Source organism: Saccopteryx bilineata, chromosome 5, assembly GCF_036850765.1.
Source record: "Saccopteryx bilineata isolate mSacBil1 chromosome 5, mSacBil1_pri_phased_curated, whole genome shotgun sequence".
In the NCBI taxonomy this organism is placed as follows: Eukaryota; Metazoa; Chordata; class Mammalia; order Chiroptera; family Emballonuridae; genus Saccopteryx; species Saccopteryx bilineata.
Genome location: NC_089494.1, coordinates 7,524,303 through 7,552,027, shown reverse-complemented (window position 1 = coordinate 7,552,027; position 27,725 = coordinate 7,524,303). Strand labels below are relative to the sequence as shown.

Genomic DNA, 27,725 nt, shown 5'->3' with positions numbered 1-27,725 from the left:
AGCATCAACTCCCATATGTGCCTTGACCAGGCAAGCCCAGTGTTTTGAACCGGCAACCTCAGCATTTCCAGGTTGACGCTTTATCCACTGCGCCACCACAGGTCAGGCCAGAAGGAGACATTTTGAAGCCAGCGGAAAGGTTGCACATATGCTTGCTTATCTCGTTGGTGTCCGTTACTTTTCCGAGGAGATGTGAGTGGTAAGGAGACACACAGAAAGAATTCATACATGTACAGACGTGAAGACTGAGTTTACTCCTTTGCTGGGACTGCCGTAACAAATTACTATAACCTAGATGGCTTAAAGCAACAGAAATGTATTCCCTCACAGTTCTGGAAGGCAGACGTCCAAAATCAAGACATCAACACAGCCACCTCCCTCCGAAGTTTCTGGCGGCTCCCGCTGTTCCTTGGCTTGTGGCTGTTTGACTCCAAACTCTGCCTCCATTTCCACGGGCCCCTCCTCTTCTCTCTGTCTTCTCTTCCATCTCTTATGAGGACACTTGTCGTTGGATGTCAGATAACCTATGGTGATCTCTTCATCTCAAGATCCCTAACTTAATTATCAATACATCTGCAATGATTGTCCACACGAGGTCCCAGCCCCAGGTTCCAGGGGTTAGCACCTGGAAGTAGGTGTTTGGGGGCTGCACTCAGCCCCCGGTGCCAGGCCACCATAGGCTCTCATCGTAGAAGCACTACACAGCTTTATTAGAAGACGTGACGTTGAGCAGGAAAATCACTGCGGTTCCATGGACACTCCCAGTCCCGCTGTCTTTATTCATTAGTCTTCCTAATCTGCATTCAGTCACCCAATCTTGATTTGAAATTGCCAGCCTGACAGCCCCTGTCTAGCTGGGTCAGTGATTAAGAGGGGTCTTATTTGCCTTTGGCTCTAGTGGGAAACACAAGAGTCTTAAGCTCCTATCCTCATAACTGTTTGTGTCAAATAGAGGAACGTGCCGAAAACGGAAGACGTTTCCCTGGGCAATACGTGCTCCAAAATCATGACCCATGCCTCCCATTTTGATGTACTAGGTAGATGTTTCAAGACCATTCCAAAAATACCGGTTTTTTGAAACATTGTGTCAGAAATATATATTCAAAAAGTTTTTATTGAACGGGTGCCGTTTGCCTAACACAGAGCAGAATGCCAAAAAAGTTGAAGCTGTTACCTTTGAGAAGTTTACACAAGGAGACACAGCGCAGATAAACAGTGCTGTTGGGGAGGGAAGCACGGAACAGCGAGGAGGGGCTGGTGGCCCGGCAGGGACTGTCCCGTGACGTCAGAGCCAGCATACCACCGAATGTGGCTTAAAAACAGTCTAGGCCCTGCCCCACCCCTCCCAGGAACCATTGTACACTACCAAGTTTTTTTTCTGTATAGTTTTTGTTTTATGACCTTTGGTTGTCTTTACATATATAATGAGTTTGTAATTTCTCTACCAGATGATTTAAAAACTACTAGTATGGAGGGCCTGACTGGTGGTGGCGCAGTGGATAGAGCGTCAACCTGGGAGGCTGAGGTCACTGGCTTGAGTGAGGACTCATCTGACTTGAGTGCGGGCTCACTAGCTGGAGAGCAGGGTCGCTGGCTTGAGCAAGAGGTCACTGGTCTGAGGTATCCCCCCCACATCACCTGGTCAAGGCACATATGAGAAAGCACTCACTGAACAACTAAGGAGCTGCAACAAAGAATTGATGCTTCTCATCTCTCTCCCTTCCTGTCTGTCCCTATCTGTCCCTCTTTCTGACTCTCTGTCTCTGTCAAAAAAAGAAAAAAGTTAATATTTAATTTAGAAAGAGAAAACAAAGCAAAGTCAAATTCAGATTTTGTGGAACTGATCAATACGACAAAGAGAAAAATAATGTTTTCATTAACGAGCTGTTTGGCACACTACCTAGTTAATTTTATACACACACACACATGTATGTACACACACATACACACATATGTGTACACACACACATAGTTTTTGCTTTATGCTCTTTGGTTGTTTTTACATATATAATGAGTTTATAGTTTCTCTACCAAGTGAGATAAGGAAAATAAACCAGATACATTCCTTCCTGTAACATATCTGATCCCATTCTCTTACTGATAGATTAGAAAATGTCCTTTTGGCCTCTCCTGTAGTTTTTGGTAATGCGGACAGAAACGGAAAGAGCAGAAGGGAAGTCTGAGCAGAAGAAAACAGCAGTCCTTTAGTGGCAGGTTCTGTTGTTCTTTGAGAGAAAATCTCCTTCTGTAATGCAGATAAAGGCTGCATTCCTCTGGGTGAGCAAGGTGGAGGCCAGGGCCCCTTCTCTCTCCTCTCCCACCAGCCCTGAAGCATTGCCCTGGAACTCGGTCGAGCTGACAGCGGGCTGCTGGACCAGGTATGCTGAAGATCTCTCCATCCTGCCCTGGCCAGAGAGCTGTTGGTTCGATCCCCAAAGCACAGACTTAGCCCTTTCAGTCTTGTCCCCAACCCCTGGGCTGCGGACCAGTACCGGTCCATGGGCCATTTGGTACCGGTCCACAGAGAAAGAATAAATAACTTACATTATTTCCGTTTTATTTATATTTAAGTATGAACTTTGTTTTATTTTTAAAAAATGACCAGATTCGGCCCTGGCCGGTTGGCTCAGCGGTAGAGCGTCGGCCTAGCGTGCGGAGGACCCGGGTTCGATTCCCGGCCAGGGCACACAGGAGAAGCGCCCATTTGCTTCTCCACCCCTCCGCCGCGCTTTCCTCTCTGTCTCTCTCGTCCCCTCCCGCAGCCAAGGCTCCATTGGAGCAAAGATGGCCCGGGCGCTGGGGATGGCTCTGTGGCCTCTGCCCCAGGCGCTAGAGTGGCTCTGGTCGCAACATGGCGACGCCCAGGATGGGCAGAGCATCGCCCCCTGGTGGGCAGAGCGTCGCCCCTGGTGGGCATGCCGGGTGGATCCCGGTCGGGCGCATGCGGGAGTCTGTCTGTCTCTCCCTGTTTCCAGCTTCAGAAAAATGAAAAAAAAAAAAAAAAAAAAATGACCAGATTCCCTCTGTTACATCCGTCTAAGACTCACTCTTGACGCTTGTCTCGGTCACGTGATACATTTATCCGTCCCACCCTAAAGGCCGGTCCATGAAAATATTTTCTGACATTAAACCGGTCCGTGGCCCAAAAAAGGTTGGGGACCACTGTCCTAAAGCACCACTGAAAATTGGATATAAGGGCCCTGCCCTGTGATGGGGGCCCTAGATCCTGGAAGAGGGCAGAGCGACAGAGGGAAGCCCAAGTGGACAGCAGGATTAAGTGACTGTGATTCATACAGCGAGCTTCTCACCTGCGAATTTCACGAGTGGTATAAAGGGAAAAGGAACTGCGTTCCGGTTATTATTTGGAAAGCTTAATTGTGTTCCGTTTCCTCCATGAGGGTAGAGGCCTCCCTCCACCTTCTCTCCCCTGTCGTCTTCCCTTCCCATGCCCTTCCATCCACCCACCCCTTACCAGTGCAGGTTTGGGCCCAGCCTGCCCACTGCCCACTGCCCTGGCTGGGGGCTGTACCCACAGCGCGTGTGAGGCCTGTTGGTTCTTGCCCGGAGGAAATTGACCCTTTTATCTTCTCCCTACCTCAAATAGTACTAGAGAAACTCAAATAACTCTTCAGTAGAAATCACAGAAGTAATACCAATTCAAAAATATTTTTTTAACCTCTATCTTTGAAATACTTATAGATTCACAGTAAGTTGAAAGCATAGCAGAGTGGCCCTGTGCACCCTTCACCCAGTTTCCCCAGGTCTTACGTAACTAGCACGTTATCAAGCCAGAAAACTGATGTTGGTACAGTCCACAGATTTCACCACTTTCACAGTGCTTTCTTTCTTAAACAACTTTTTTTTTTCTTTCTGAAGCTGGAAACGGGGAGGCAGTCAGACAGACTCCTGCATGCGCCCGACCGGGATCCACCTGGCATGCCCACCAGGGGGCGATGCTCTGCCCATCCGGGGTGTCGCTCTGTTGCGACCAGAGCCACTCTAGCGCCTGGGGCAGAGGCCATGGGACCATCCCCAGCGCCCGGGCCATCTTTTGCTCCAATGGAGCCTCGGCTGCGGGAGGGGAAGGGAGAGACAGAGAGGAAGGAGAAGGAGAGGGGTGGAGAAGCAGATGGGCGCTTCTCCTGTGTGCTCTGTCTGGGAATCGAACCTGGGACTCCTGCACGCCAGGCTGATGCTCTACCACTGAGCCAAACGGCCAGGACCTACTTTTCTTAATTATTAACATAATCTAACTGCATTACAGAAAACTTGGGAAATAGGAAAAATATTATTCTTGGTTTTACTATCCCAATATCCACTATAATCATTTAGTGTCACTAAATCCTCCGTTTTTTTGCATACTTTTAGTATATATAATTGAAAGCATCATTTATATGCAGTATTCTAACCTGAACTTTATGTAAGGTTTTAAATAAACATTTTCTTTATAACCTAGTTTTTATCACTGTAAATGGCTATATAATATTTCAGATGAATATACCATGTTTTACTTATTTCCCTATGACCAGGACAGTTAGATCATTCCTGTTTTACTCTATAATAATTTTGTAACAAGCAACTTTGTTTATCGAACAGTTTCCATATTTTGGATTTTGTCACAAGGATCGACACCTAAGGATATGAACATATTTATGGTGCTTGGAAAAAAAATGCCAAATTTCTTTCCAAAAGAGCTGTGTCACATCTCCATGCTACTAACATTTTAAACTTTTGCCAGCAGTGGTTGGGGATCATTTCTTTAATTGTCACTCATTTAATAATTGGAGAATGATTCTTTTTTGGTAAAACTGTAGTTTCTTTTTTCCTTTTTTAAATTTTCTTTTTTTAGATTTTATTTATTCATTTGAGAGAGAGAGAGTGAGAGAGAGAAGGGGGGAGGAGCAGGAAGCATCAACTCCCATATGTGCCTTGGCCGGACAAGCCCAGGGTTTTGAACCTGCAACCTCAGCGTTCCAGGTCGATGCACTATCCACTGCGCCACCACAGGTCAGACCAAAATTGTAGTTTCTAATTACTTGTATGGAAGAACTCAAAAAGAGTTCAGAGGCTTTGGCTAGAAATAAATGATGAAGATTTATTCAAGGGTCTTAGGGTTTGCAAACCGTAAACACAAGTAGGCAATGCCCAGTGTTCCAAGGCAGAAAGAAGAACGGAGGGCTCTTACAGGAAAAGGTACACCACACTTGAGGAGGATCGGTCCTGCATTCCTAGCCTCTGGATTGGTCGGAGGTGATAACACTGCATTCCTAGCCTCTGGATTGGTCGGAGGTGATAACACTGCATTCCTAGCCTCTGGATTGGTCGGAGGTGATAACACTCTATCTAGGTCAGTGGTTTTCAACCTTTTTACTCTTGGGGAATGGTGAAAATAGGAGAATTGTTTCGGAGGCCACTAAGGCAGAAATCACCCTGAGCATAAAAAAATCAACTAAGATCAACAGAGTCCATAATCATTAGGTCTATAGTCTTCATACAACATCCAGGTGGTTAACTCTTTCGTGACTGGCACGAAATTTCTGGCAGTCTGGCACCATTTCGCCGACTGGTGGTTGAAAACCCCTGCTCTAGGTGACTGATGGTCTGGATACTGGATGTCAGGTGGTCTGGAAAGGACTTTCTTCCTCAGTCCTTCAGGAGATAATCAGAGGGTCACCTGGAGGTCTGATGTATATCCAGGCATTGACGCAGGACTGGAAAGTTCAAAAGTTCAAGTTCCCAGGTTAAATTAAAGCAAGAATAGAATCATTTCCTCAGGCCTCAATCTACTTGATTTTAGTAATTTAGCAGCTTGACTATAGTAACTCCATTTTTATTTCTTCACTCTGTTCATCACTTATAAGGTTGATCATTTTTCTATTTTCTGGTGATATTTTCCATTTTGTGACTTGGCTGTTTGAATTCTTTGCCCAATTATCTATTTAATATTTTACTTAAGTTGTAAAAGATCCTTATCTAATGAAAACTTTAATGATTTTGTTTACTGATTTTACAAGAGAGAGGGGAGGGAAGGTGAGAAGTAACAACTCATAGTTGATTCACTTTAGCTGTTCAGTGATTGCTTCTCCTATGTACCTTGACAGGGCAAGCCCAGGGCTTTGAACAGGTGACCCCAGCATTCCATGTCAACGCTCCATCCACTACACCACCACAGGCCAGGCAAAAACGTTAACCTTTAATTGGTTAAATTTACTGGGAATATTTCTTCACAGTCTGTCATTTATCTGTTAATTTGGCTTATCTTTCAATATTATATATATGTAAACGTTAATTTTTTTAATTTTTTAAAAAGATTTTTATTTATTTTACAGAGAGAGGAGAGGGGTAAGGAAGCGAGAAGTATCTCATAGTTGCTTCACTTTAATTGTTCGTTGATTGCTTGTTGCTTCTCATATGTACCTTGACCCAACAAGCCTGGGGTTTTGAACCGGCGACCTCAGCATTTCCAGGTCAACGCTCTATCCACTGCGCCGCCACAGGTCAGGCGGAAACGTTAATTTTTTAATGAAACCAAACCTGTTGTATTTTCCTTGACACTTGCAGAAGTTGGTCCTCTTCAGAGATGTGATTTATTCAACTGTTTTGTTTCTTTTTTTCCTATGGTTTGATTTTCTATTTTTAATTTATACTGCTAAATGGTGTAATGTGCAAACCTAAGGGGGAAGTTTGAATCATCTGTGGCACAATCCTTCCTCCTTTTCTTGCGAAGCCTCGTATTATTGTAGATTAACTTTTTTTTTTTTTTTTAGATTAACTTATTAAACCTAGTAAGCTCTGCTTCTAGGTCGGCTCTCGGGACACTGTCTTCAGCCCCCTCTCCTCCTTCCTTCCCTCAGATCATGACGAACACGAACACGGGGAAGGCTCGGCGGAAGGGGCCGGCCGGCGTGCAGTGGGGCGGCGCGGAGCCCCTGCGCAGGCCCGTCACCCCCAGCGGCCACAGGAACGGGTACCCAGTGTAAGTTCGGGCTGGACGAGGCGGGGCTTATTGCTTTAACCTTCATTTTAATTCACGGCAGTGTAAGATGTATGCATATAAAGTTTCAAAATAAAACATTCCTATGGAAAAGCATTTATCTCTTTCTTGTTTATCTTTTGGGGATTTTTAAAGGGAGGTTGAGTCTCCCCCACCCCCACCCCCAGCTTTCTTCTTTGCAGAAAGTGAGCTGGTTGGACTTAAGGATTGCGGGGCCACTTCTGGCCTTTCCCCAGGGGAGGCCGAGTGTGGGCCGATGGTCAAAGGAAGGGCCAGAAAGTCTGCCCACACAGGACGTTTGTTGTTTCTTGTCTGCAGCCTCTCATGTAGCACGAGCAGTGGTGGGATTCAGCTGGTTTGCACTGGTTCAGCAGAACCGATACCTAATTTTTTATTGAGTTCGGTGAACCAGTGGTTAAAATGGCACTCGTCATCAGGGTTCTCTCTAAGGTGGGCACTTGGGCAGCTGCCCAATGTGAAAATCACAAATTGACATTCCTTACTCTTTAAATCACAAATTGACATTCCTTACTCTTTTTTAACGTTCTTCTTTGGACCAGCGTATTCTAAGCGCCCGTAGTCATGTTCATTCTGTCCATAGGTGAAAACATTGCAAGTGAGGATGCCAATCAAGAAGCAATATGGGCCTGACCAGGCGGTGGCGCAGTGGATAGAGCGTCGGACTGGGATGCAGAGGACCCAGGTTCAAGACCCCGAGGTCACCAGCTTAAGCACGAGCTCATCTGGTTTGAGCAAAAGCCCAACAGCTTGAACCCAAGGTCGCTGGCTCCAGCAAGGGGTTACTCGGTCTGCTGAAGGCCCGCAGTCAAGGCACATATGAGAGAGCAATCAATGAACAACTAAGGCGTTGGAACACGCAATGAAAAACTGATGATTGATGCTTCTCATCTCTCTCCATTCCTATCTGTCTGCCCTGTCTATCCCTCTCTCTGACTCACTCTCTCTGTAAAAATTAATTAATTAATTAATTAATTAATTTTAAAAAAAGAAGCAATATGGAAATATCTTAAATAACAGTTTTATTGTTCTTTGTCAGGTATTATTTAATATCTTTTCATTAATATTTTAAAACTCTTATAATCTTAGTTTTATATACCTCTTTTATTGTTCATATTTAAGTATTAAATGCATGAGATTTTAAACTACCTTTTGGTATATCGTTTTTTATACTTAAAAAGGTCATTAGGACAGAGAACCGGTTGCTAAATGATTTGAATCCCACCGCTCAGCATGAGGCTCTTTGTTGGGATGGAGGGTCACAGGTTAAGACACTGAATTGACTTACATTTAGATGACTATAAGCATTTTTGGCTGCCAAGCCTTATTCATTTTTTTGTACCATGCTTTTACCCTGTTTACATAAACCTTCAGTCTGGCCCTGGCCAGGTAGCTTACTTGGTTAGAGCACCATCCCCAATACTCTAAGGCTGTGAGTCCTCTCCCTGGTCAGGGCATATTCAGTTAATGAGTGCATGAATAAGTGGAACAACAAGTTGTTGTTTCTCTCTCTCTCTTTCTTCCTTCCTCTCTAAATCAATCAATATAAATATTTTTAAAAGAAAATGGAGGTTTTATTTCTTTTTTTTCTTTTTTTTTTTTTTACAGAGACAGAGAGAGGGTCAAAGAGAGGGATAGATAGGGACAGACAGGAACGGAGAGAGATGAGAAGCATCAATCATCAGTTTTCATTGCGACACCTTAGTTGATCATTTATTGCTTTCTCATATGTGCCTTGACCGTGGGCCTTCAGCAGACCGAGTTACCCCTTGCTCAAGCCAGCGACCTTGGGTCCAAGCTGGTGAGCTTTTCTCAAACCAGATGAGCCCACGCTCAAGCTGGTGACCTCAGGGTCTCAAACCTGGGTCCTCCGCATCCCAGTCCAACGCTCTATCCACTGTGCCGCCGCCTGGTCAGGCAAGAAAGTGGAGGTTTTAAAAAAGGAAAACAACTTTAGTCTGGTTACCCAGAGCCTCTGGCCTCCCTGGAGACCCAGGAAGCTTGCTAGACAGACCCCTGCAGGCTCTGGGGGCACCCAGGCTGGGCAGTCCAGTGTGGCAGGAGAGAAGCGCTTCCGTGGTTGGGAGCCTCTCTTCCTGTCTAGAGAGAGTGCTGGAGAGAAACCCGAGCAAACAGGCTTGAAGAGAGCAAGCAAAAAACCCTACACTTACTCATTCAGGGAGATTGGCCATAAAATATTTCAAGTGAATATGCTGTATTTTAGTTGGCGTTCCGCTGTGGCTGCTCAGTGTGGTTGTTTCTGGTGTTACTCCATAGTAGTTTGTAGCCAACAGCCAGGCACCGGAGATATGGCCGCAACAAGACATAGAAACCCCCTGCCCTCACGGGTACTTACTACCCCGTTATTTATAAAATGAAAAATAATCTAAATGCCCCAAGTAGGAGACTGATGACCTAAGTTATATATGCACATAAAAACAGTAGCGAACATGATGTTTTAGAAGAATATGCAATAGATGAGGAGAGCCTCACAATATATTGCTAAGTGAAAAAGCAAGTTAAAAATAGTGTGGATCACCTGAAGCCTGTATCATTTTATTAACCAATGTCACCCCAATAAATGTAATTTAAAAAAGAATTGTGGATCTAGCCTACTGGCCACTTACAGCGATCCCCCATTTTTTGTGGAGTTTTTTTTTTAGTATATATTTGCATTTTTAAAAAGAGAGCAAATGGTCATCGTGGTTATGTTTAGGTATTTAGAGGGCAGGACATTCTATAAATTCTGTATATTTTCCTAAGTTTTTATGGTAAACACTAGTTTTATATTTAAGAAAAGAAAAGTGAAGAATAAAACAAATACAATGTGGGGATGCTCCCTCTCTCACCCTGGCCTGTTCTTCTCTGGTCCAGGCCTCACTCCTCTGGTGACTCCAGATCCCTTCTCCTCCCCTCCCTGTCCAAACTTTGCTCCATCTGCAACCTCCCCCTACCGCCTCCCTGATGCCTCCCTGCCTCCCGCACCTCAGATCCCGCCTCCCTGATGCCTCCCTGCTTCCTGCACCTCAGATCCCGCCTCCCTGATGCCTCTCTACCTCCCGCACCTCAGATCCTCTCCATCACAGCCCCACGTGGTCTGGCTGTGACTTCAGCCAGTTATTGCCGCCTTCCTGTTCCGACCCCTGGAGGTCACTCAGGATGTCTCGCGGTTGCCACTCCTGAAAACCTCCCATCCCCTGATCACTCTCTCTGGTCCCGCCGCCACCATGGGCTGGTCCCCCGCTGTCACCCTTCTTCCTAAACGTCGTGTTCTGCAGGCCTTGTGTAAGGTCCCCATCCCATCCTGCTTGTTCTCTGGTTTCCATTACACACCGCTGGCCACCACATCTCTACCTTCAGCCTGGACTTCTTCCCACAGTGGCCTTCAATTCAGTGTTTCCTAGATGAGCACCACTGCCCTCTGAGCGCCTGCTTCAGGGAACGGTGTTAACACCCCGGTTCCCGAACCTGAGCCCACCCTGTGGACCGCTCTCTGGACTCTGGCCCTTCTCTCTGCCCTCCCGAGTCACTCTCTCCCCGGCCCGGCCCGGGAGAGCCTCCTAATGGTTATCCCCCCGTGGTCCACCCTCCACGGCCACAGACAGAACGCTCTTTCCAGCACATTGTCACGGCATGACTGTGACTCCTATCTCCTTTGGAGGTCACATCTAATCAACCTCAGCCCGGAAGTTCCCCACGACACGCCCCAGGCGTCAGTTCTCATGGCGCTTTAAATATTTCTGCCACCACGCAGCATCAGTCATTCCTCTGCCTCCTCCCTTTGCTCATGGTGTTACCTCTGCGGGGAAATTTTCCTCCTTTTGGCCCCAAGCAAGAAGGTCAGAGTTCAGGACTGGCTAAGTGGTACGCAGACACACAGACACACACAAACGCACACACACACAGGTTTCCTGCTCCCTCGGGGAGGTTAACGGTCTGTTGCCTTTGTTACTGGAACCAACATTCATGAACAACCATTTCGAGGCCTGGCTAGGTAGCTCAGTTGGTTAGAGCGTCATTTCTATATGCCAAGGTTGCGGGTTCGAACCCCTAAGGGCACATACAAGAACCAATGAATGCATGTTGCTCCCTTTTTCTATCTCCCTTCTTCCCTGTCTCTAAAATCAACAAACACACACACGCATTTTGTAGGGCCCACTCCAGAAAGGGTAGGCACATGCAGTTACCCCCGCACCCTGGTCCCCTGCCAGCCCTTGCTGGAGCAGGTGGCAAACATGAAGGGAAGTCACACTGTGCTCACAGGCTGACCGGGAGCCCCCTGCCTGCCCCTCTGGGGTGAGCTCACCCAGGCCCCCATCTCTCACTCCTGGCTGGGGCCTGGTGCACCAAGACACACAACACCTGTCTGCTGGCTGAATGACTCTCCATCCACCCAGGTGCCAACCTGAGGCCATGCCTGCACCATGTGGGTAGAGACCTAGATACAAAATCTTGCCCAGTACTGTGTCTAACTCCTGTCGTCATGGCCAACATGATGTCATGTTTTTTCTGATTGGATTCATCCCTTTGCTAATCTGCTTCATCCTTGGAGGAAAAGCTGGAAGATTGGTGCCTTAACTTGGTTGAAATGATGTCATGCCCAAGTCACCCAAAGCCAAAAGACAGAGCTGTGTCTTAGAAAGATACTAAGCCACGTATCACTAAATTTATAAGAGCTAATGAGTAAGGTCGGGGTACTTCCTAGTTTCTGGAAATGCCCTTAAAAAGATTTACTATCTGCCCTGGTGGGTGACTCAGTGGATCAAGCATCGACCCAGCACGCCAGAGGTCGCAGGTTCAACCCCTGGTCCGGGCACGTATGAGAAGCAATCAATGAGTGCACAACTAAATGGAACCACGAAGTGAAACAAATTGATGCTTCTTTCTCTCTCTCTCCCTTCCTCTCTCAAATCAATAGAAAAATTAACAAGGTTTACCATCTGCTAACCTCAGTCTAACAAAAGAATCTCAGGTGCTTCCACTTTCTGTATCTGTTTGTGATACTCCCAGGTCGTTGGCAGTCAGGTACCTCCCGGCTCTCCGTATTGATGGCTGTTTCCCCCCTTTTCACTCCAGGCTGGAAGACCATCCCGTTTCTCCGGAGACAGCTCGCCACGCCAGGAACGGCCGCCTGCCGTCGGCACCAAAGGCCCACCTGGCAGCCAGCGAGGGGGACAGGGACGAACTTGGGGCTCCGGAGCCTCGTGTCAGGACGTCATGTGAGAACACTGGCCGCGTGCGGTGGGGGAGGGGGCTGGTTCGGGGGCTGCTGACCTCTGGAAAGGAATGAAGCAGCCGCAGCTACGGACCCGGAGAGGCTGGGCCTGCACCTGCTCCCGGGACCCCTCTGAGCCCCGGCTCACGGAAGCCTGCGGGCCTGTGGTCACACAGCCAGGCCTGGCTATAGCATTTCTCCGGGCCCCTGCTCTCAGAGAGAGCACTGTGTCCCCTGCTCCCGTCTGCAAGCTCTTCGGACAAGACTTCTCCCTGGGGAAAGCCATGTTTCATGGGAGGTTTCAGAGGAGGAATCTCAAAACGGTTGAGCTCCGTGACCGGGGTTTGGTACCTGGCGCTTGGTGTGGAAGTAAGTGGTCAGCCACTGGGCAGAAGTTTGCAACTAGGGGCGGAAACTACTCTGGGAGAAGTTTCCAGACACGTCTGGGAGCATCTACTTGAGTTCACCAGAGACCGGTACGGGATAAAAGTATTCTTCAGATGCCAGAAAAAAAAATATATATGCGTAGCTTCAGAAACGTACAAAGTTTTTTGTGGGTTTTTTTTTTTTTTCAAGAGGAAATTAAAAGGATATGAGCAAGCCAGATAAAACTCTAATCTCAATTCCAATAGGAAAAACAACAGAGGAGCAGGTCAGATTCCAGTATGAGAAACATCTGAGAACTTTTATCATCTGCTCACAACTGGACCCAAACGCTTCCAAGCCCGGGTTCGGAGCCGCGGGCAGTCAGTCCAGAGTGCGGGGACAGCCAGGCTGTCTGGGACGCGGGGGCAGGGTCCCCTGCCGGGGGGGGGGGGGAGGCAGTTTTAAAGTTTACCGAGGTTTACCAACTTTGATCATCTGTTATTTTACATGTATTTTATTAGAGTGAATACTGTGACACCTCCACTAAAAGGTGATTGGTTCAATTTATCCAAACGTTTCTGCTGCCCGGATGGTTTTAGGTGGTCTAACAACTTTTGCCAGTTGGACCTAATGCCTTTGAGTTAAAAATGGTTTCCAATTCCGTAGATCTGGACCTCCAAAAAGTTGCAGTGAAGGTAACTCATTTATTTATCAGTAACATCCTGGTTTTAGTAAAATGACCACCAGGGTGGCCCTCTGTCCGGCACTGGATTGTAAGTATGGTCCTATCTTTCGGAAAGATTTCTCATGCTAGATCCTGCCGGGCGGTGGGACTGGAAATTTTCACAGACCCGAGAGGGCTGAGTGGCAGCGGATGTTGTTGTTGGCGACATTGACGTTATTGTTATTTTCAAGAACAATTGCTACTAGCCCTGCCGAGTAAAGGCCCTGGCGAGTTCTGGTTCCTCAGATGAAAACAGCGGGCGCCCACCGGGGGATCAGCCTTGGCAGTCCCCAGCGGTCCCCAGTGCCTCTCCCTGGGGAGCCAGCCCTCCACGCTGCGGGTGCGCCTGCAGCCCCCTCGGGCGCCATGACCATGCGTCATCTGTCCCTCCCTCCACCTGCTCCTCCTTCCTTAGGCCTGGCTGGGACCCAGGACTCCCCTTCTGCCTGTCAACTCCTCTCCCACCTCGGCAGACCCCAGAACACTGACCCCCCGCCTGCCCACCACCTGCCAGCGACGAGGCACACCCACCTCTGTCCACCCGCTGCGCCAGGCTGCTGTCAGCCTCAGCCCAACACCTTCACTTGCCCTTTCAAATCCTTTATCTGAACACAAGACCTTCCCTCAGAGAAGCCGAGCCTCCAGATTCACGGCTCTCCCTAGGTCGCGTGCTGAGCACGGATTCCGTGTCTGGTGTAGGATCTGTTCTTCCTTCTGCCCTCGCTCAGGCCTGCCCGGCCGCAGCCTCCCCAAGACTGATGTCCTTGGACCAGTGTCAGCTCCCCGGCTGGTGTCGCCACCGTAAGGAGGGGTGGCAGACAGGCTTCCGGGCTTGGGATGCTGTGTGGGGACTGGTTGGGAGGCCGCGTCTGGGCTCAGCCGATATAAGCGATGCAAGCGTGTGCGCTGATGAGCAGGGAGAGAAGAATGGTGGCAGTGGGCGGGCGGCCATGCTGATCCTCACTGTCCTCCATGTCATTCCTTCCCCATCGAGAGAGCCTGCTTGGACTTCCTGCTGACCCCCCCCACTGCAGTCCCACTCTTCCAGCCCCTCCTTCCCCTCTCTGCTCCTGCTCCCCCGCCCCCCACCCCTCCACCCTGTCCCATCCGGGCCTCGCCCGGGGACTCCGCACGGGCTGCTCACACACTGGACTTGCTACGGAGTCCGACCTCCCGGCCTTCACGCGTGCGGGGGGTTCATGCCCCACCTCGAGACCTGGTGGGAGCCCCCTCCCGTGACCTGCGCGTCCTGTCTGCCCAGGGAGCCCCCTCCCCACCTATGCGTTGGGCCAACACCAAGGGGGTGAAAGTCATGATGAGGTTCAAACCGGCGGAATCCTCAGACCGCTCAATTGGTTGAACGCCAGGCCAGGAAGTTCAGCCTTTTTAAGGGCTCAGCCCGGCTGTGCCAAGAGGAAATTGTTCCCAAAGGGAAAAGCCGAGAATGTGACTTAGAATTTTACAAGTCACTGGCTGAGGACATTGTAAAATTATTCCCATTTCCCTAAAAACCAAGACTGTTTTGGATATCAACATCACCTGCCTTATTCGTGGACCCTGTAGTTAGATGGCCAGCCCTGCCCGAGATGGATCAGCAGATAAGAAAACAGTGCGCTGTCCCAGGAAGCCTCAGGTGCGCACGGCTGGCTGCCTGCTCCCCACAGCTCCCGGCTCCCCCGGCCCGTTTTCCTGAAAGTCGGCAGTGTGACATTGAGTGGAGGACAGGGTGACCACTGTTTGGTGACTGAACCGAAACTTCAAAAGGTCAAGGGAGAGCTCAGCTTAGTTCCTCTGCTCTCCTGTGGGAAGAGGGGGAGAGGCTGGGCGGGAGGTGGCGTCCCCAACCACTCCCCACACCGGCCACCTGGGAAGCCGCTGATCCTGAGGACTGCCCACCCCGGGGCGCCATCTTGTAACGCCACAAACCGTAGTGGGATTTTCCCGCGTGCAGCCCAGCACTTGTCTGTGGGGCCCTCAATTATTTCACACACCTGGGCTCTGTCTCCAGGGTCTTATAAGCCCATCAAGCAGACAAGCTGGCCTGTTGTCCGTTGAAGAATGGGTCAGAGATGGCTGAGATTCTAGTCCCAGACCCAGTTCTGGGAGGAGACTGCCCAGTGAATAAAGCCACCCGTTGGGTTTCATACCAGCAACAGCTTCCTTGTCTGGGTCAAACGAGGGTTATCTGGAAGTCAAAGTTGCGCCCCTTGCTACAGGTTTGAGGGGCCTGCCAGTCTTGATTTAAGATCTTCATTGAAGGTAAAACAGAGGTTCTAGGAAGACTTTCAAAGAACTGAAAGGATGAAGAAAGTGACGAATCCAGACCTTGTCACCGTGGTGCTCTGACAGTGACATGGACCCCTTGGCATAGGAAGAGAAGAGAGTGGGGCCAGAGAAGAAGGGGCCCACGTTCTCTGCTCCCCCCCCCCCCGCCCTGTGGAGAGCTCAGGGCCGAGTCCCCGGGCCTTCCCACCCCTTCCCTGTGGTGTCTGCAGGGGGACCTCGGGGCTGGGTCCTCTACCGGGCGTCAGCTCAGCTGCTGCTTGCTGGGGATGAGGCCAGTCCCTGCCCCCACGGGTGGACCCAGGCATCAGGCCCAAAGGCGCCTGCGGCAGCGCAGGACAAAAAAACCCACCTCTGGGGTTGCCAGATTTAGCAAATAAAAGTACAGTTGGATATGAATTTCAGAAAAACACAAATAATTTTTCAGTGCGTCTCCATGTTCCTTTGTGGTGCTGCCAAGCAGGAACCCAGGGAGACAACTCCATGTTCTGTTGGCTTTTCCCTGAGCAGCACCGGGACCCTGGGGAGGCCGCCGGGCGGATGGCCCGTGCTTCCCCGCGCTGCGTGTTCCGGGCGGCGCGCCCACTGCGCCCAGGTTGTAAGTCCTGTGCACCCAGGGGCTGCTCGGAAAGTCTCTGGCCTGGAGCACGTGCTTTCCTCAGCATTGCAGCCCAGCCCTGTGAAGAGCATCCTCAAAGAGTATCCAGAACAGAAGTTGACTGGGCTCTCTCTCCTTCTCCCAGCCTCCAGGGGCACCAGGCCAGGAGAGTGGCTGCCCAGAGGACATCGGGGAGAGCCTCGCCCGCCTGCGGAGGTGCCCTGGGCCCCGGGCAGTGGAGGAACTACCAGGTAGGAAGGGGAGGTGTCCTGAGAAGGCTTCTCTGAGGACCAGCCTCTGACAGTGGGAGAAATGGAGCGTGTCTCTGGGGCCGAGACTCCCCAGGCCAGGGGGGTGCAGCCACCACGCCTGATACCCTCAGAGCAGAGGTGGGCCAGCCACCTGAGGATTATCAGTTGTCAAACCAGAAGGAGAGGAAACTCATAAACGTGCCCAAGGGACAAGTCTGAAGAACTATTGAGTGAACACAGCGGGGGGCTGTGCGATGCGGGGTGACCGGAGGGCAGTGTCCAAGCCCAGCCGGGGGGCTGTGCGATGCGGGGTGACTGGGGGGCAGTGTCCAAGCCCAGCCGGGGGGCTGTGCGATGCAGGGTGACCGGGGGGCAGTGTCCAAGCCCAGCCGGGGGGCTGTGCGATGCGGGGTGACCGGGGGGCAGTGTCCAAGCCCAGCCGGGGGGCTGTGCGATGCGGGGTGACCGGGGGGCAGTGTCCAAGCCCAGCCGGGGGGCTGTGCGGTGCGGGGTGACCGGAGGGCAGTGTCCAAGCCCAGCCGGGGGACTGTGCGGTGCGGGGTGACCGGGGGGTAGTGTCCAAGCCCAGCCGGGGGGCTGTGCGATGCGGGGTGACCGGGGGGCAGTGTCCAAGCCCAGCCGGGGGGCTGTGCGATGCGGGGTGACCGGGGGGCAGTGTCCAAGCCCAGCCGGGGGGCTGTGCGATGCGGGGTGATGGGGGGCAGTGTCCAAGCCCAGCCGGGGGGCTGTGCGATGCGGGGTGACCAGGGGGTAGTGTCCAAGCCCAGCCGGGGGGCTGTGCGATGCGGGGTGACCGGGGGGCAGTGTCCAAGCCCAGCCGGGGGGCTGTGCGATGCGGGGTGACTGGGGGGTAGTGTCCAAGCCCAGCCGGGGGGCTGTGCGATGCGGGGTGACTGGGGGGTAGTGTCCAAGTCCAGCCGGGGGGCTGTGCGATGCGGGGTGACTGGGGGGTAGTGTCCAAGCCCAGCAGTTTGCTTCGGAGAAGGTGGGATGGAGGGGAGGAAGGCAGAGAATGAGGCTGGTAAAATGGTGTGGCTCAGATATCAGCTTTTTTGTGTGTGTGTGACAGAGACAGAGAGTCAGAGAGAGACAGATAGGGACAGACAGACAGAAAGGGAAAGAGATGAGAAGCATCAATTCATTGTGGCACCTTAGTTGTTCATTGATTGCTTTCTCATATGTGCCTTGATGGGGGGGGTGGCTACAGCAGAGCCAGTGACCCCTTGCTCAAGCCAGCAACCTTGGGCTTCAAGCCAGCGACCATGAGGTCATGTCTACGATCCCACGCTCAAGCCAGCAACCCTGCGCTCAAGCTGGTGAGCCCGCGCTCAAGCCAGCAACCTCAGGGTTTCGAACCTGGGTCCTCTGCATCCCAGTCCGATGCTCTATCCACTGTGCCACTGCCTGGTCAGGCTCAGATATCAGCTTTTTAAAAAAGAAACTGAAGCCCCAAGCAGGAAAAATAAAAGTGTTTTCCTCTATACCCAATAAGCACAGAATAAGCCTTAATGGGTCACTTGGGGTCTTTCAGATCTAGAAAGGGCCTTTATAATGACCTCCCAGGCTCCTCCTCTCAGATCCGAGAAGCCCTCAGGGAGAGGAGCCTCAGAGCCAGCCTGTCTCCCGAGCACCGGGCACCCCAGCTGCCCCCACCACTTCTCCTGGCCACGCAGTGCCCGGCAGGCTGAGTCTTCTAAGACAGAAGCCAACCAGCTGCACTGAAACAATGGGCTCGCGGCCTGCGCAGCCCCCGTGGAGTCTGCAGCAGAGGCATCGTGCCGTGGGGACGGGGCGGCCAGCGTGCCCACGTTCCAGTAGACCAGGGAAGAACCTCCGCACTGCGCCCGCAGTGAGCCCCTCCGTGAGCAGGCCCCCCCCAGCCATGGTCCTGGCTGCCTCGGCCAGATCAGCGGCTCCTTCCGCGGGGGGCCCTGGGCAGCTGAATGAGGCCGCGGGGGGCCCTGGGCAGCTGAATGAGGCCGCAGGGGGCAGCATGCCAGGGCCCCCGGCCTGATGCTGCTCTCCCTCATGGGGTGGAGGGCTCGGGGGAAGCAACCTGCTGGCCACTCCTTACTCAGGCCCTACTGCCCGTCCTGCGGGTTCTCACTGATGGAAACCCTGCAGAAGCAGGAACCTCTGCTGAGCTCTAGAAGCCAAGGGAACACCTGGAGCTGCCATTGCCCCCGAGAGTGGGCAGAGGCCTAGCTGAATGGCCCCCTCGATGGAGAAAGTCAGGAGGGGTCAGTGCTGCAGCCGTCCCCTCAGACAGCAGAACTAGAGGGGGTGAGCAGGAAGGGCTTTGGGAGCTGGACCACGGGGGTCGGGCCTGGACATCCAGGGGGTGGAAGGTGCAGAGATGGCAGGGTGAGCCGGAGCCGGGGGCACAGGGAGGGTGGAAGGTGCAGAGACGGCAGGGTGAACCGGAGCCGGGGGCACAGGGAGGGTGGAAGGTGCAGAGATGGCAGGGTGAGCCGGAGCCGGGGGCACAGGGAGGGTAGAAGGTACAGAGACGGCAGGGTGAGCCGGAGCCGGGGGCACTGGGAGGGTGGAAGGTGCAGAGAAGGCAGGGTGAGCCGGAGCCGGGGGCACAGGGAGGGTAGAAGGTACAGAGACGGCAGGGTGAGCCGGAGCCGGGGGCACAGGGAGGGTGGAAGGTGCAGAGACGGCAGGGTGAGCCGGAGCCGGGGGCACAGGGAGGGTAGAAGGTACAGAGACGGCAGGGTGAGCCGGAGCCGGGGGCACTGGGAGGGTGGAAGGTGCAGAGATGGCAGGGTGAGCCGGAGCTTGGGGCACAGGGAGGGTAGAAGGTACAGAGACGGCAGGGTGAGCCGGAGCCGGGGGCACTGGGAGGGTGGAAAGTGCAGAGATGGCAGGGTGAGCCGGAGCCGGGGGCACAGGGAGGGTAGAAGGTACAGAGACGGCAGGGTGAGCCGGAGCCGGGGGCACAGGGAGGGTGGAAGGTGCAGAGACGGCAGGGTGAGCCGGAGCCGGGGACACAGGGTGGGTGGAAGGTGCAGAGATGGCAGGGTGAGCCGGAGCCAGGGGCACAGGGAGGATGGGGGGTCGGGGGGCTGGGCGTCTGGTTTCCTCCAGCCAACACCTGACTGGCTGGGCACCCCGGGCCGCCTGCATCCCCCTCCCTGGGCCTTGTCCCCTCTCAGAGCCACTGAGGGCGAGCTCTGGGACTGGCAGTGCCGGAGGCCCTGCTGGGCAGGTTCCGCCAGCTCCCAGCACCCTCCAGAAGTGGGGTGCTCAAATGAGAGGCCTCGACAGGTGGGCCAGAGCCCAAGTTGGGCGCCTGCTGCTCTGGCTTCCGCCTCCCGGCTGCCTGCAGGGCTAGGCCGGTCCCCTTTCCTTCCTGCACGTGCTGAATTCAGTCCTCTCTCCCCAGAAACAACGGCCTTCACAGTAGACAGAGACCCTCTAAATCTCTTTTTGTAGAAAGATCCCCCCTTGTTACACACAGTGGGGTTCCCCAGGTGTTCCTCCAAGCTTCTGTTAGGCACAGTGTCCCTTGGGGTTAAAGCCATGGGTGCTCTCTTTTTAATGTCAATTACTTAAATTCAACTTCTTACTGAGTGTGTGTGTGGGGGGTTCTGTTTGCAAAACAGAAGGATAGAAAAAGGAAGCATGATCTTGCTGTTCTATCCTCCCTCCCCCACCTCCTCTTCAGGGGCTGCTCCAGGCCTCTGCTGAGTGTTCCTTCCTCCTGTCTGACCCCAAAGTCCAGTCACACAGCCGCATTCCTGGGCCACAGAGCCCACTGTGCGGTCACATAGCCCACAACCGGCTCCCACTGTCGTCCCGAACGGGCTACGTGTACGGTGTGTGTCCCTGTGTTCCCTGGCCGGGCCTATAGCAGGCTCTTAATATATTTGTTGAATGAATCAGCAGGAGGAAAAGCAAGATAGTGGCTCTTGTGTGCCTTGGGAGGGGGACATCTGTCCTCCCCGCCCCCCAGCTCCTCTCCCTCTGTCCTCACTGTGATGAGGATGGCCCCACCCCAGGAGGCAGGCTGGCTGGGGGGCACTGCTGGACTGCTCAGAGCAGCAGGTTTGGGTAATGGGCAAGCTGAAGGATTACACTCATTCCTTAGCCCTGACATTGAGGTGGTTTAAGATGATCACAGGCCCGGCCCACCCCAGCGGCCTCCAGCACGGGTCTGCCGTGGAGTGGCCTTTCAGAAAGCCAGAGACTAAAAGGGTCAGGCCCCACCATCCCACTGTCTCCCCCACACTCCCCATGGCCAAGGTTCCCTCCCTCCCCACAACATGGTTCTTAGACTCCTTAGCATTGAGTAGCTGGAGAACAATACTTTTAACCAGGCTTTAAATCTACATCATTAAAAAAAAAAAAAAAAAGCGTTTATCCTATAAATAGCCAACATGCTCTCCTAAGAAATCTCAGTCCAGACCAAGACAGTCTGACCTGCACCTTGGAATGTTTCCAGCTGTCACCTCTGGGAAGGTGACGGACCCCACTGCCCAGGTGGTCGCACAGTCTTGCCCAGTGCCCGTCGCGCCCCTCCCCCCCCCCCCCCCCCCCCCCCGCTGCCCGCTGAGGCCCAGCTCCACGAGGTGCCGGCACGTGGATTGGAGCCCAGCTGGACAGGAAAGGCATTTGCCTGGACACTCTCTCCAGGTGGCCCGAGGGCTGGCGAGGGATGGCTCCTCAGGTCCAGTCCTGGGCCGGGATCTGAAGCAAACCGTGCCAGAGGTCCTGTCCTGCCACAGGCAGGAAATGACTCTTCTGCATGTGTTTTGGCTTTTAAAAAAAAACAAGGAAGGAAATGATTTTTTACATATATCTACACATAGGCTTTTCCCCCCTCACATTTGTCCCCAAAGGCTATATGGCAGCGCACTGCATACGCAGTGCATCCAGCCAGGTGCCCGGGAAGTTAGGCTGGGGCCCCGCGAACTTGTCCATATGGACGGACGCGTGCTTCGTGGAGGGTTCCCTCCCCAGGTCCCCAGCCCTCTCTGAGTTTTGTGAGAGCCCCAACCAAATACCCACAGTAATGACCGACAGCTGGTCATGAACCCTGATGGGCAGAGTCTGCTCAGGGGACCGCTGGGCACCTTCGTTTGTACCTTGATGCAGCGGGTGGCCCGGGAGAAGGGAAGGGACACAGGATGCTCTGCCATTGGGATTATGACTCAGCAGCATTCCAAACACAAGCGGAGATTAAGTATCTCCAGGAGCCTTTTATTGCTCTTCCCTTCCACACAATGTTCCTATTGATCAGCGGAGATCATATATGCGGGCTGGGTCTCTTCACAAACAGTTACCTGTCTTTCAGGCCCCTCCTGACTTACTCTTATGTGAAATGTTTCTAGTGCCCAGCACCAGGTGTTCCCACAACAAATTACTTTTTCTGAGTCCATAGGTGACCGCTGTCCTGAACTTCCTTTGCACATGCTCTTTCTGCTCTGCCCTCATCTGGCCTCATCTCCTGCCAAACTGTCACCGTTTCCTGCCCAGAGCTCCTGGCTGCCCATGCCGCTGAGCTCACCGTTCTGGGGAGGTGGGGAGCCCAGAGGCCACTCGAGGCCAGGCTGACCCTTACCAATAGCCACAGCCCATGCTTCACGGGGTCCTCCTCAGAGGGCCCTGACGCCATCACCCCTGCAGAGTGTAATGACAGTGGCCCCATCCTCAGTCAACACTGCCCCTTCCTGCAGCAGTGTTGGGTGGTTTGGTCATGAGGGGGTGGTTCCCTACAGCTCTGCTGAAGGTCACCTTCTCCAGTGCTCGTGGGAGGAGCCAGCCAGAGGGAGCCCCTGTCTGAAGGTGCTGTTTCCCCAGCAACAGTATACCCCGGCCAAACAAATGTCATGTTCTAAGGCAAAGAGGAGTCTGGCTTTTAAAGTGTATTAGTCGGGGTTCTCCAGAAAAACAGAACCAATAGTGTGTGTGTGTGTGTGTGTGTGTGTGTAGAGAGAGAAATGTATTTTAAGAAATTAGCTCACATGATTGTAGCGTCTTGACAAGTCCAAAATTTGCAGAGTGAGCCAGCAAGCTGGAGACTCAGGGAAGAGTTGAAATTCGTGGCCCAAGGCCATCTGACAGCAGAATTCCTTCCTGCTCAGAGATCAGTCTTTTTCTGTTTAGGCCTTCAGATGATTAGATGAGGCCCACCCACATTATGGAGAGCAATTTGCTATATTTATAAAGTCCACCTGTTTCAATGTTAATCTCATCCAAAAAAAGTTAAACGCACCTGCACAGAAACGTCCAGCATAACATTTGAACAATTCTCTGGGTCCCGTGGCCCAGCCAAGTTAACACACAAAATCATCCCATATGCAAGGGTTTTGATACACATTACCAACTTGCTCTGCTAAAGGATGAGCCCTTTCTGGCTGCCCTGCCCTGGGGTTGAGAGAGTGTAGACTCCTGAGCCATGCTGCCCAGATCACCTCCGTGGCCCCCAACCCTGCAACCTGACCTTACTGCCCATCAGCTGCAAGGCCCCATGTGCTGAAGCTGGCCAGCCATCCTGAGTCTGCATAGCTAGCTCCCTGGCCTCCCTGGCCTGTGACCATGTGATGGGACATCCCCAGGTAACCCAGGGCTAACCCTCTGCCGTTACCACTTCCAGGGTCCACCTGAGTACTTACTAGTTTCTCTTCGTTGTTCCTTCTTCTTTTTTTAAAAAAAATTTTTATTTATTCATTTTAGAGAGGAGAGGGAGAGAGAGAGAGAGAGAGAGAGAGAGAGAGGAGCTGGAAGCATCAACTCCCATATGTGCCTTGACCAGGCAAGCCCAGGGTTTTGAACCGGCGACCTCAGCATTTCCAGGTCGACGCTTTATCCACTGCACCACCACAGGTCAGGCTCGTTGTTCCTTCTTAAAAGGCAGTCAGGCTACCTTTAAAAACAGTCATGACGGTCCTTTTTTATGTTATGTATATTTCAGCACAACTTAAAAATAATTAACTGTGAATCAATGACTCAAATATTGAGATTAAAATAGTAAAATAGGGGAAAGTCATTTGAAACAGATCATCTTGGGTAAGAAAGCATCAGCCGTGCGACTCACCTCGCTGTTCTACGGTCTTTGTCCACTGATCAAACAGCCCCTTTGTGAACATCCCAAGAGCAGGAGTTTGGTCTGGTTGACCGTTGGTCCCCAGTGCCCAACGCAGTTCTTAGCATGCATGTGAATTAGCAATGAATGAAAGAAAAGCAAAACGTGAGGGGAAAGGCATAATGGATTCCATACGGTATGTCAATCAGATGAAATGGTCCACAAGCACGATAAATAATTACGATGGAGGCTACCCAGACCACTGGAGAGAGAATGGGATAAGGCTCAAAACATGGAGCAATACAGAAAACATGTGAAGTGTGACTGCAACTATAGGAAAACACGCACACGGGGAAAAGGTATAATGTGGACAGTGTCCGGGGAGATAATCTAAGTGATATAAAAGTAAATTTCCTTTCAAAAGAAAAAAAATCATCTTACAGTTTAAAACACTGTGATAGGGCTTCATCTCCCCCCACCCTTTCAGCCTGGTGTGAAGGACTTCTTACCCAAACTGGGGCAGTTTTTATGCCAGTCTTTTCCTAAATTTGCATTTATAGACTTGGAGATATTTAAGTTTTATTTGTCTGATTTTTTTTTTATACAGAGACAGAGAGAGGGATAGACAGGGACAGACAGACAGGAATGGAGAAATGAGAAGCATCGATCATCAGTTTTTCGTTGCAACACCTTAGTTGTTCATTGATTGCTTTCTCACTAATATGTGCCTTGACCGTGGGGCGACAGCAGACCGAGTAACCTCTTGCTCAAGCCAGTGACCTTGGGTCCAAGCTGGCGAGCTTTTTGCTCAAGCCAGATGAGCCCGCACTCAAACTGGCAACCTCGGGGTCTCGGACCTGGGTCTTTCGCATCCCAGTCTGACGCTCTATCCACTGCGCCACCGCCTGGTCAGGCTATTTGTCTGATTATTAAAGTAATATATCCTCAACGTAGAAAGAAAAAGGGGAGGGATTTAGAAATGTAGAAATGAGTCAAACAGAAAATTCTGCAGTTTCCTCCCAAGCCCCATTCTCCAGAGCCATAACCCCCCTTATGGGACATCCACCGTGACCCGTCGGTAGGCACAGCTTTGCCAGTTGTCACAGCTGTCCTATGGGCATTTTACCGGTGAGGAAACCGAGGGTCCAGAAATGTCAGTGGACTGGCTCATGGTCGGTTACCAGTCAGACAGCAGCAGAGCAGGACTGAGAGTCTGGGCCCTTCCCGGGAGCTGGGGGCCTCTGGGTCCTACACTTCCCACAGTCTTCAACGTCATACGCCAGCACGCACACGCACACATGCCCCCGGCCTGCTGACGGCCCTGCCACCTGTCGTCTCCTTGTCCTGGCCTGGGGGACCCTCACTAGCCAAGCCCCCTGCTCTCTGCCCTGCACCGACTGTGTGCAGCCCCCAGACCGAGGCCTCTGGGTGCCCTGTTCTACCCATCTCCACCGCGTGCCCGGGGCACTGCCCACCTGGCCTCTGTCTGTGTTCAGAAGACTGGGACTCCTGCCATGTCGTAGCTGTGACTCTAGACCCTGTGACTCTAGATTGCACATTTCCTTCTAGGGACTCTTCACCAGCTGTTACTTGCAAGCCCCAGAGCCCTCGCGCCCCGGAGATCCTGGACCTGAACCCGCCCAAGGCCAAGACGTCTGCCCTGGCCCCTCGGTACTCCTCGTGTGGCCCCCAACAGGCCAGCCGCCCCGGCTCCACGGCGTCCTCCACGTCTTCCACGAGGGGCCTGCAGAGTAAGTCCACCCAGACTGGAGGGCTTCGGGCTTCCCCTCACAGACTGGCTCCTTTCCTGTGGGAAAGGCCCACTTCTCCTTCCTGCAGGACCAGGGCCCCAGGTGGGCTTCCCTGGCCCGAGGGGCCTGTTCTTCATTGACCTCTCCACTTTTGAATTCCTTTTGGCCCCAGGGGCTCATACACAAGCTAGTGGAGTGAGATGTCCAGGCAGTGCCACTCAGAGATAAGATAGCCCCACCCCGCCCCGCCCTCTGCCCCCTGCCCCCTGCCCCCGATGGAGGGCTTGCTGTGTCGGCTTAGAGACTCGGACCTCCTCTGGGAGGCACCTGCCTGATCAGCCTCCAGTCTTCGTGCAGGCAGGCCAGTGGAGGGGCTGCCAGAGGGACTGAGGGGCCATTCTTGCCCTCCCCAAGGCCCTTTTACTCACTATAAAGACCACTTCTCCCTCTCTCTGTCCCCTCAGCCTCGGCCAGTTGACTACCCACCCTCTCCACTCCCCACTGAGCCTGGACCTTTCTGAAGAGCTTTACTAAAAATAAGGGAAAACAAGAGAAGCAGAACAAAAGAATGACACTCAGCATAAAATCAGTCACACTCAGGGCGTGTGCATTTCTGTGACTGAGTTGCCCCCGGCCCTGACTGCATGCTTCCCTTGCTGACATGGCCCCGGGCTCTCTGACCAGCTGGGGACCCAGTGGGCTGGAAGTGTGGTTCAGGGGCCATGGCTGGGAACCACGCCGCAAAGCCCCAGCCCCACCTCCCACTGCGGGCGGGGCAGGCTGCATCCTCACACGGCCCCAAGGAAGCGCCAGGCCAGCCCACTGGCTAGGAGAGGCAGGCGGGCCCCAGGGGGGCAGGCAGCCCTCTAACCTGGGCCAGGAGACCCCGCTAACATGACTATGATAACAGCACCCCGTAGCCGATGGGCTGGCTGGCCACAGCGATAGCACAGCGCAGCCCGGGCCGAGGCGCAGTGCTCAGTGGGCAGTGGACTTGTGTCCTGGGGCCTCAACAAGCACGTGCGCCTCCCTGTGCTGGGAGGGATGGGTCTCTCTGTTTGCCCAGCGCCAGCTGGAGGGAGGAGTCGTGTGGGAAAGGGGGCTCTGTGCAGTGACCGCCTGTGCTGGCAGTCGCTCCCTTCTCTTCCCAGGCAGCCAGCCCTGCAGGAAGTGAGGGTGCCTCTTCCCCACGTCCCCGTCCCTCTGCAGAGGGACCGGCCAGCTTCCCGTCCTCCGCCAGCCAGCAGCTGCAGGTGACAGATGTGAAGAGACAGTTGTCTGAGAGCTGCTGGGGGGGGTTGGGCAGCTGCGGAGAGGACGGCCCCCCGCAGGCCCATGACCCCGGCTCCTTTCCGGATCCCAGCTCAGCCGGACGAGGAGGCCAGGGGGGTCCTGTCTTGTCCTTCGCTCGGTCACCCTGCGCACAGCCACGAGGGCTTCACGGGCGCAGAGCTGGGTGGACAGCACGAGCAGATCGGTGGGCTGTTTGCCTCGATGCTCCTGGAGGTGCCTGGGGCCCCGAGAGCCCGGCCGGAACCGCCGCTCTCCCTCCTCAGACCACTGCAGGAAACAGCAGGGGTTCAGAGTAACAGAAATCATTCTCCAGTCATAGCCTGAGCAGCAGACTTGACGTTTTCTTTCTCTTTTAAAATCTCGTAAGAGTGCGGTTTGTCTCCGTTGACGGCTCGGACTGCGGCTGATCCGGGGCAGCCCCGCACTCCCGCGCACGTGGTGTGAGGGCTCCGAGGCCCGGCCCGTGGGACAGCCTGCTTCCTGGCCTCCGTGAAGACCGGAACCACAAACAGCGCCACTGGCAAAAGGACAGGTTCCCGCTGGAGGAGGCCTGCGGGTGCTTCTTGCCAAGGTGCCATCAGGGCCCAAGTCTTAGGACAGAGGGAGGAAATTCACCCACAGAGCCAGCAAGACCCGGGTACCCAAAATGGTACCCAAGGTAACATGAGGATCTGACCTCTTCTAAAATAGAAATATTGAAATAAATCAATCAGTGTTTAGATGGTACTTTTGTGTGTGTGTGCACGTGTGCGTGTGTGTGCACGTGTGTGTGCACGCGTGTGTGTGTGAATACAATCACGTTTTCCCTCAGGCACTTCATCTGCCCTGGCCAACCCCTTTTGTGGAGACATCGTTGTCCCATTGGATGTAAGTAAAGGATAAGCATTGCATTTTTCAGCGGCCTTCTGACTCCTCAGGAGAGCACACAAGAGGCCAGGTGACCCATGAGATGACCATAAATTCGTCACGGGCCAGGACCCTGGGTTAATCTTGTGAGTTCTTGGCAGTGGTACAGGCTGGGCATGATGGAACTTCATGGTTGTGTGACTGGCCCTGTGGGCACCTCCTGGTTCTCTGGAAATGCACAAACCTTTGTCTCCAGACAGAAGCCATGGAGAATGCTTCTCGCCTTCCTGAGGACATCAGCATCTCCGGGTCCCTGACCTGACCTGAGGAGG

General features: G+C 52.9%; 1 protein-coding gene across 1 annotated transcript in view; it reads left to right on the top strand.

Annotated features, from left to right (window-relative positions):
- ARMC9 (armadillo repeat containing 9) overlaps positions 1-27,725 on the top strand; it is a 150,130-nt gene extending 122,405 nt beyond the window's left edge. Inside the window, exons 21-25 of the mRNA XM_066280587.1 lie at positions 6,855-6,976; positions 12,089-12,231; positions 16,344-16,449; positions 25,073-25,254; positions 26,406-27,725. Coding sequence (XP_066136684.1) covers positions 6,855-6,976; positions 12,089-12,231; positions 16,344-16,449; positions 25,073-25,254; positions 26,406-26,428 — 576 coding nt within the window. The 3' untranslated portion in view covers positions 26,429-27,725. The remainder of the gene's footprint in view (positions 1-6,854; positions 6,977-12,088; positions 12,232-16,343; positions 16,450-25,072; positions 25,255-26,405) is intronic.